Source organism: Sapajus apella, unplaced genomic scaffold (genome assembly GCF_009761245.1).
Source record: "Sapajus apella isolate SASKATOON/1434 unplaced genomic scaffold, GSC_monkey_1.0 scaffold40, whole genome shotgun sequence".
NCBI classification, from domain to species: Eukaryota; Metazoa; Chordata; class Mammalia; order Primates; family Cebidae; genus Sapajus; species Sapajus apella.
In genome coordinates, this window is record NW_022436980.1 from 816848 (window position 1) to 826496 (window position 9649).

At 39.8% G+C, this 9649-nt stretch overlaps 1 protein-coding gene and 1 long non-coding RNA gene across 5 annotated transcripts in view; one reads left to right on the plus strand and one right to left on the minus strand.

Annotated features, from left to right (window-relative positions):
• Nucleotides 1-1581: 1581 nt before the first annotated feature.
• On the minus strand, nt 1582-7473 carry NDUFB4 (NADH:ubiquinone oxidoreductase subunit B4). The gene is made up of 3 exons (XM_032298949.1): nt 7242-7473; nt 2634-2777; nt 1582-1700 (listed from the first exon to the last, which is right to left on the minus strand). Exons 1-3 carry the CDS (start codon nt 7419-7421, stop codon nt 1638-1640), a joined length of 387 nt encoding a protein of 128 aa, XP_032154840.1. The 5' UTR covers nt 7422-7473; the 3' UTR covers nt 1582-1637.
• A 35-nt stretch (nt 7474-7508) lies between these two features.
• The window catches only part of LOC116565399, an 88409-nt gene continuing 86268 nt past the window's right edge, over nt 7509-9649 (plus strand). For 2 of the 4 annotated variants that reach the window (XR_004275421.1, XR_004275422.1), the window contains exon 1: nt 7509-7643. This is a non-coding gene — a long non-coding RNA (uncharacterized LOC116565399). The remainder of the gene's footprint in view (nt 7644-9649) is intronic. The other 2 variants (XR_004275420.1, XR_004275419.1) reach the window with 2 other exon arrangements.

The following is a 9649-nucleotide window of genomic DNA, read 5'->3' on the forward strand; positions in this document are numbered from 1 at the left end:
ATATATATATATATATATATATTAAAAACCTTTAATAATAAATTGCAAATTTAAAATACTTTTCATCTATCAGGTTTAAAAATAATAATAGTAAACACTAAGACTATATACCACTGTCCTAAATACTTTATTTGTAATAAATCATTAAACAATACTATGTGTTATTAGTATATCTATTATAAAAATAAGGAAACGAGGCCAGGTGTGGTGGCTCACACCTGTAATCCAAGCACTTTGGAGGCCAAGGCGGGTGGATCACCTGAGGTCAGGAGTTCAAGACCAGCCTGAGCATTATGGTGAAACCCTGTCTTTTTTTAAAAAAAAAAAAAAAAAAAAAAAAAAAAAAAAAGGAAGCAGAGGCACAAAGAATGTAAACACTTTCCAGGTCACTTCACCGTAAAGTGGCAGAGCAAAGATAGATAAGCAAAGAGTTTGGCTTCTGAGACTGTGTTCAAGGTACAGGGATCAGGCATTGCATTCATTGCCCAGGAATATAAAATTATAAAACCTTTTATGTTTATACCAAACACAAAACATTAGAATACTTACTGACTCAGAAATTTCACTCCCAGAAATTTATCCTATGAGAAAAGTTAGGGACGCACATAAAAATTCGCTAGCAAGAGTGTTCATTACATTAATAATAACAGCAAAAAAATTGGAAAATGAGCTGGGCACAGTGGCTCACACCTGTAATCTCAGCACTTTTGGAGGCTGAGGTGGATGGATCGCCTGAGACCAGGAATTCAAGATCAGCCTGATCAACATGGTGAAACCCCTTCTCTATTAAAAATACAAAAATTAGCTGGGCATGGTGGTGCGTGCCTGTAATCCCAGCTACTTGGGAGGCTGAGGCAGGAGAATCACTAGAATTCGGGAGGTGAAGGTTGCAGTGAGCCAAGATTGCATCACTGCACTCCAGCCTGGGCAACATGGCAAGACTCTGTCTCAAAAATAAAATAATAATAAAATTGGAAAAATGAAACATCCAATTATGAGATTAAGTAAATTGTGATAGACACACAGAAAACTAGCAGTTATTTAAAATGTTGCAAAAAAGTCATTGCATGGAAAGATATTCATGACAAATTACTGAGCCAAAAATTTACAAATTATTATGCACAGTGGATCTCATTTTGTTGGAAAAAAAAAAAAAAAAAAAAAGATATATAAGCATAGAGAAAAAAAAATTTTAGAAGGATATATAGTGGGCCCTCAATATCCGAGGGTTCCACATCTGTGAATTCAACCAATCATGGACTGAAATTAAATAAATAAAGTCAATATAACAATAAAAAATTATAGAAATAAACATGGTTGTATAACAACTATTTTCATAGAATTTACATTGTATTAGGTATTATTAAGTAGAGATAATTTCAAGGAAGATGTATAAGTTATATGCAAATACTAAGCCATTTTACATAAGGGACTTGAGCATCTGAGGAGTTAGGTTACCACAGGGGGTTCCCAAACCAATCCTTTGTGGATTCCCAGCACTGGCTCCTTTTGCTTCTCTGTTGTTAGGGTTTTAAGTTTTTAACATTCAATTAAGATAATACTAAGAAAGATAAACTACTCTTAATGATTAATAGATGATTTATTTGAGGTAATACATGTAGTCACCATTGCCAGACTTAAGATGAGAGATTAAATGTTCGATCCAATTTTCCTTCCCGGATAAGTTTTTCTTTCTTATCCTGTATAGACAGAAAAAAAGTACATTAAAAACAATACATTTGGCCAGTTGGATGCATTAGATAAAAATAAATAAGTAAATAAAAAGGAAAAGAAAAACTGCATTCTGGCACAATCCATGGTACAACTGAAAAACAGGATGAAACATTCCAAACTTAATTGCAACCCCCATTGCCTAAAGCCCAGGGAGTGTGTGAGGAAATAGTAATCTGAAGAACTGAAGAGACAGTAAAAAAAAATGCTCCTATTCAAAAACATCTTACTCACATTTTAGTCATTAGAAAGATATTATCCCACTAAAAAGCAAACATTGAAAGCAAAATACAAACACTTTCTGAGAAAGTGTGGATCATCTTTCTGTTAAGTATTTACTAGATAATCAAAATACATGGGAAAGCAGATGAGCCAGTTAAAGACAAAGCTAGACAAAGTGGGCTCCAGTCTAGATGGCATCACAAGCCTGGGGGCTGCAGCTCGGGGTCTAGTACCAGAAGTAGAATGGTTTGGTGCCAAAGATCAGCTTGGCTTTCTCTACAATCATACACCCAGGCCTCTGATGACAGCTATTCCGCACACAGGCAGCTTGTGCTTCTCTGTCCCTAGAGTATTAATAGGTTTTAACATTAATTCACAAAATGTGACCAACATAAATAGAATTCACGCTAACATGAAATGCACTAAATGATTTATGTATTCTGCTAATACTTAACCCAATAAATATCATCTTTTCAAAAAACAAATGAACTAAAAAAATAGACAAAGATAACTGAAAACTTTCTGTTTTAACTCTCGCTGGCAAAAAGAGAGGAAGGGAAAGCAGCATACAGCCCCCAAGGTGGGAGGGGCACTGGTGGCAGTCATGAGAAAGAACTGCAGCTGGCCCCTAGCGAGGGAACCTATCACTCGAATAATAAACATCTGCTCTGAATACTTACCCTGTCAGTTTTGAGAATATAATACCACAAGATGAGGGGCCCAATTCCAAACACAGCTCCCAGTAGTGAGGTTTTAGGAGTGGCTCTGCAATTAGGATAGACGTTTGCTCTTGCATAGGCCCAACGAACCAAGGCAGGATTTACCTAAAATTAATGAAAACAAAAAGTTACAAAACTTAAGAAGGATCAATTGAGAAACAAATTCACCAGGACTTTTGTGAAGGAGCACAGATGCCTTTTGTTCTCTGTAACAGTTAAGGATGTGCCATGAATATTCCTAAACAGCTTCTGGAAAGACCTTTCATGTCTAGTGTTTTTTGAATTCTAATGATCTTGTTCAAATCCTTCAGAATGTAGAAGACTCATATCACCAATTAGCTTTCTGTTTATTTAAGAATCCTAATCTTTAAACTGTCAGATAAGCCACTTTTTCTCCTTTATCATTTTTATCTACTCTTCTCTGGACTGCTTTTAGCTTCATTGCCTAGTGTGAATGGACCATGCAATATTCCAAATGAAGAAAAACAGATTTCATATGCTCTATCATGCTTTGTATTTTGTTTCCAGGACCCTTTCTAATGCTATCCCCAAAATAGTCTTTCAAGGCAAAAAGAAGCTCAGGGGGTAGACTAGCTGAACTGTTAAGTTTTTTAAGCTGACTTGACTGATATTTTAAAAGCATTAATTCAGACATTTCACACTATTAAAAGTTTTGTAGAGAGGTCAAAATTGTTAAAATAATAATCAGACTGGTCTTGGTAAAGAAAATAGTTGTCTACAACAATAAAAAGAAAAAAGAACAAAAAAGAAAATAATTGTCCATTTTAATATATTTATACTAGAATAACTATCCATGAATGGCAAATCCACCCCCAAACACATAATCAAATTTAATTAGCTAAATCCCCAAGTGATTTTTACAAAATTAGTCTCTCCAATTAACTACAGATAAAAATAAGCAAATAAAATCAGCTTTAAGACTTTATGACATGAATATTCAAGGTCCTAACCAACATCAAGAAGTCATGATTTGCAGGACTAAAATAATTTAACTAGGTCTTCCACCGTCTTATTTCAAACTAAACTAAATTATAACTATTTTATCCTGAGATAATCAGCTGCAGCTTAGAAGTAAAAAAACAAAAAAGTCTTATGATGGAAATGTTCCTGTTCCTTTCAATCAGACTGAAAGGGTATAAGCACTCACTACTAGATTCAAAGTCCCAAAATATATTCAGCTGTTCTAGAAACTATTGATGTTATCATACCACATTAAAGTGAAAGCACATGTAAGTGTTCTGCAGCATTATTATTATTGCCTATATTACCAAAAAGAATAAAGAGGGTAAAGACACAAGATGTAGGTCCAAGGGGATGTTAAAGCTCAATACCCAAAAGGATTCATGCATCTATTCTTACATCCTTTCTGCTATCAATGTGTTTGAATGACTATCCAATGGCAGACATCTCAATCTCCTAGTCACCTCTCTGTGCCTAGTATCTGCCAGATCTTTCTTCCAGATACAGACATTTCATTTCATATACCAATTGCCCCATGACCATAGTTCATTAAGCCCAGTAATGTTATTAAGAGAGGTTCCAAAAGACACCATGGGAGAGAGTTTTCCTCTTTTGATATCACTAAAAGTCCAATGGACTCTTGGCAGCATCTGAAATGGTGAAAACTCCTGAAATCATTTCTTCATGTGAAACTTCCAGGCCCACACCTGCTTGGATTTCCTGCTAACTCTATGGCCATTCTCTCTTCATCTCTTTGCTCTTTTCCGCCTCATCTCCCCAGTCTCTTAAAATTGGACCTTGGTCTTGCTGGCCTTTCCTATCTACATTTACTCTCTAGATGATGCTGTCTAGTCAGATGACTTTACATATCTATCTAGCGGCTGATGATTCCCAAAATTTTACCTCCAGCCCTATACCTCTACCCTGAACTCCAGACTTAATATCCAACCACCTGCTCAACTCTGACATACGGTCTAACAGGCATCTAAAATGTCACATATCCCAAACTGATTTCCCAATAGTCTACTCCACCTTCATACCTGCTCCTCTCATCACATTCCTGTTTCTTAGTAAAAGGCAACTTCATTCTTAAAATCACTTGGTCAAAAACCTTAGAGTCATCCTTGACTCTCCTCTTTCATACACCATATCCAATCTATCAGCAAACCTGGTTGGCTTTACTTTCAAAATACACCCAGAATCTATCATTTCTCACCACCTTCTGCCACCACCCTGGTGGCAACTCAACTAAGAGATGGATTACTACAAAAGCCTCCTACTCTCCCTGATCCTGTCCTTTCCCCCATAGTCAATTCTCAACTAAGCAGCCAGAGAGAACTTGTTAAGTCCAGATCATGAAACTCCCTATTCAGTCTAAGTCCTTAAAATGACGTACAAGGCCTGGCGTGATCTCGTCCCACTCTGCCCTCACCTTTCTCCACGTTAGCCACGATAGTCTTTCTAGTATTTTTTCAACTAACTGGACACTCTCCTGCCTAACAGCCCTTGCACTTGCCTTTCCCTTTGACTAGTACACTGCTTTCCCAGAGAGCTAGCTCCCTCACCCCATTTCTTTCAGATGCCACTGCCAGAGGCTTTCCCTGGGCCTGTCTAAAATTGTAGCTGCTTACCTACCCTACAACATACACACACTCTGAATCTCCCCTGCTTTATTTTTTTTCTTATCAGTTACCACTACCTAACATGTTAAATAATTTTAATTTTTTAACTTGTTTCTTGTCTCCCCCACTAGAAAGTTCTTACTACAAGGACAGGAATTTTTGCCTGTTTTGATCTCCATTGTTACCTCGAGTATAAAATAGGGCCATAATAGACCCTGAGTAATTATCTACTGACTCAATCAATTATTCTTAAAGATTAGACAAGACGGCCAGGTGCAGTGGCTCCAGCCTGTAATTTCAGCACTTTAGAGGCAGAGACAGGAGGATCGCTTGAGCTCAGGAGTTCAAGACTAGCCTGGGCAACATGATGAAACTCCATCTCAATAAAAAATACAAAAAATTAACCAGACATGGTGGTGCACATCTGTGGTCCCAGGAACTTGGGAGGCTGAGGTAGGAGGACACTTGAGCCCAGGAGGCAGAGGTTGCAGTGAGCTGAGATTGCACCACTGCACTCCAGCCTGGGTGATAGAGTAAGATCCTGTCTCAAGAAAAAAAAAGATTAGGCAAGAGAATTTACATGTACTGATTGATAAATGATGGTGTCACCCACTCATTTAATCAACAAAACCAAAGAGACAGGTAGTATTACCTTTATTTACACATGAGAAAATGAAACTACTCTGAGGCAGAGAGATGGAAAATAGAAGATCTAGGTTTCACTTTCAGGTCTGTCTGAGACCTTATTCTTTTTTAATACATCACACTACCTAACACATCAAACCCAATCATGTGAGTTTATAATAAATGTGTCTGCACCCTCTTCCCAAGTTAACACGGTTCTGGCTGGAGACAGTACAGGCAACTAGTTAAAAGCAGATGCTGTGGGTTATACAAACCGGGGTTAGAATTTTGCTCTATCACCTGCTAAGGGGATATCTCTGTATGACCTATTTGTCCTTCCCATGTTGTCTTCTCATCTGTAAAATGGGGACTGTGGTAGAGCTTAATTATCCAAATAGTTGTGATATGTAAATAAAGTAATACTCAAAAAGAGTTTAGCACAGTACCTGGCACACTGTAACTTTCATTCAATCCTCATAACTTCCAAAAATTCCAAACGCCAATGCAACGTGTGGGAAAAGTCTTGTTTTGTTAACATCGTATTTAACCTACTCAGACAGTTCCTGTATAGAAAACTAATAAAAGCACACCTGTTAACTCCCAGTTTACTGGGCATATATTATGTGCTGAGAATGTTAAACTGACTGACTACCTTATTTAACCTCATAATTCTACGAAGAATGCACATCTTTTCTATATGAAATCAAGAAACTATAATTCAGAGGAGTTAAAGTTGCCCAAGGTAATAGAGTTAGCCAATGAGTAGTGCCTTGGGGTCTGACTCCAAAGCCTAGAACTTCAAAAAGCTGCAGGGTCTTTAAAAGACACAGGTTGAAGGAATCACTGTATTCCCATCAGAAGAGAGCAGTATCCAAACGAACTGTAAAATGAAAGGTAAACGCCAGCTCTTTAATATTTTATATATATAAACATTTTCTGAACATGCCTTACGAATGAGGCACTGTGCTAGGCCAGTCACATGCTCTATCTCATCTAATCTTCACAGCCTGACAAAGAGTAGGCACTATATTACGCCCCTTTTGCAGACAGAAAATCGAGGATAAGCAGAGTGAATAACTTTCTCAAAGTCATGCAGGCGGGAAGTGATCAAACCAGGATTCAAACACAGCCAGGTCTGAGTCCATAGCCGGTTCTCTCAAGGGCCAACCTCTTACACAGGTCAAAGGGTAGTGACTTGGCCTGTTCTCTGTGCCTGGAAGAGGACCTGCGTCTGAGATACTGATCGAAAGCGGTGGCCGCCCCGCTGCGTGGTCTCTGTCGGTCCCTTCCAGGACTCGGGCACTATTCTTGCCAGGAAGGCCCCCCCGCAACCCCCACTCACGACGAGTCCTCGGCGGTTGGGGTCGTTGTACTGAAGCAGGTACTCTCGTTTCAGCCGGGCTCTAATGGCCAACCGCTCGACTTGCGCCCGCCGGGTTTCCAGAGATATGTCATATTCGGCTGGGTCGAGGGTCTGGGGCAGAGTGGCGAAGCGCGACGGTTTATACTTTGGGAACGACATCTTGGCACCCCCAAGGCACAACCGCGCCTGCGCGATTCGGAGTCCCTTTGACCTTCAGCTTCAGGAAGTGCGCCTGCGCGATTCGGAGTCCCTTTGACCTTCAGCTTCAGGAAGTGCGCCTGCGCGGTAACAGAGGCAGGGGGACGGTATTAGCAAAGAGCTCCGCCTCTTTCTCCTACTTTCCTGAACCTGCTGGCGCTCGCACAGTGATTTGCGCCTGCGGTGAGTGGTCTTCGAGCAATGCTCCGCGCCCCACCGCCGCTCCCCACCTACCCATCTGTCACCCTGCTGCTTCTTCCTAGCAGCCTTCTCTCTACTGACATAACCAGGGCCTATTATGTAAAGTTGAGCTGTGTGGGAGTGCCTGTGGAGTCAGAAGTTCGGGTTTTCAGTATGCGTCTATCCGTGCTGTATCACCTTGGATAAGTCACTTAACGTCTCTTGAGTTTCCTTTTCCTTATCCTGGAGATAATGACTCTTGTTCTGTCCACCTAGCAAAGTTGTTGTGAGGATTAAATAAGCTAACAAATAGATGGCAAAGTGCTTTGCAAAACGGAATTCCCTACCCCAGAAGAAGAGAATAAGCTTTTCTGTACATTACCATGCTAGATTCATACATTAAGTGTAAGCTTATTTTTCACAGGTACGAAATAATGATTAATAGGAAAAATGATGTTACTAGAGAAATGTAGCCTGACTGACTATAGGAGATTAAGAAGAAAATGAGGTGTTGAATAAAGCTCATGAGAAAACAATATCTTAGTTAAAATACTGAAACCTCTTGCCTAAAATCCTTAGCGCTCTTCAGATGCAAAGAATGAAAAACATCCTTACAGGTATGAAAATACTCATAGGGGCATTGTATCTTATTGTAAACGACGATCTGGGGTGAAAACTGAAGTAATAGGAAATAAAACCTTCTCTATCCCTGCTGTCTTTCCCTCTCCCCTAATTACCAAGGAGAAAAAGCAACTTCAGGTTTCGTGGTAGGGTCTTTGAGTACCAATAAGATACTCCTAAGGGGGAAAATGTAAACAATATTTCCTTAACTGGGGCAAAGAAAGATGGATCAAAAAAGAGCCCCAGCTTTCCTGAAACGTCTGGGGGCATGTAGGTATGTTGGGAAATGGTTGCTAGACAGAAAAGGGACCTAGAAAGTGTTGGCATTTGAAATGATGAGGAGCAGCACTGCTGTCAAATATATTCAACATTTTAATATTGTTTTAAAATATTTATTAAGCACCCACTGCGTGAAGCACACAGCACACTAGTCGGTGTTAAGTCAATCTTTTAGGCTCAGTTGGGGAAATCCAGACAAAATGGAAGATGGGTGTTTGTCTTCCAGGAGCTGACAATCACGCAGTACAGAAAGAATAGGCAGAAATGATAGTATTTGCAAAGTAGTCTAATGTCCAGATGAATATAGAGCAAAATGGATTCATGAGAATGCAGGCTGAGGGAATGTAGAAAAAAATGAACACAAGATGAGTTATTCAGACTCAATTTTAAAGGAGAAAAAAAAAGTTCTGACGTGTTCAGAGGTGTTTTGAAATGTTAAGAAAATAAGACAATACGAAGCAGGAGCAGGTTATAAAATTCTAAAGACTACATAAAGGTTCAAAAACCTGTATAGATAAGACACTGATCTAGGAAGGAGAGCATGTAAAAAAATAAAAGGATAAAGAAATGAGTCCGGTGAGTTCGAACTGATGCAGGGTAGGCAAGCCCCAAAGTGGGACTTAGGCAGCCAGAGTCCTTGGCCCAGGAAAGGCCTAGGCTTTGCCCAGGAAAGAATTCAAGGGCAACTCGGAGGTAGAAGAAAACAACTTTATTGAAGAGGCCGTGTTACAGCTGTGGTGGTGTCACAGCCGTGACTGCTCCTGTAGAATAGGCTACCCCAGAGGCCGAAAGCACCAGCTCAGGCCAGCTTTGAGTCACATTTATACTCACATTTATTCCCACTTTTAATAACATGCGGATTAAGAGGCAGTTTATGCAGTCATTTCTAGGAGAGGGGTAGTAACTTTTCGCTCATCGGGTCATTGCCCTGGAAAGGGGCGGTAACTCCTGAGTGTTGCCATGGCAATGATGAACTGACACACTGGTGGGCGTATCTGATGGAAAGCGGCTTCCACCGCCTCCCTGTTTAGGCTAGTGCTCAATTTGGTGCGGTGCCAGAGTCCTGCCTCCTACCTCAAAACCAGCTGACAAGGTTAAAGAAGATTTCT

Bases quoted from the DNA above. Each gene is read 5' to 3' on its own strand.
- NDUFB4 (XM_032298949.1), bottom strand. From the start codon at position 7,421: ATGTCGTTCCCAAAGTATAAACCGTCGCGCTTCGCCACTCTGCCCCAG. The intron at 2,778-7,241 runs GTGAGTGGGGGT...CATTAATTTTAG, and splicing joins CCAACCGCCGAGGACTCGTC to GTAAATCCTGCCTTGGTTCG. The intron at 1,701-2,633 runs GTAAGTATTCAG...CTGTCTATACAG, and splicing joins ATATTCTCAAAACTGACAGG to GATAAGAAAGAAAAACTTAT.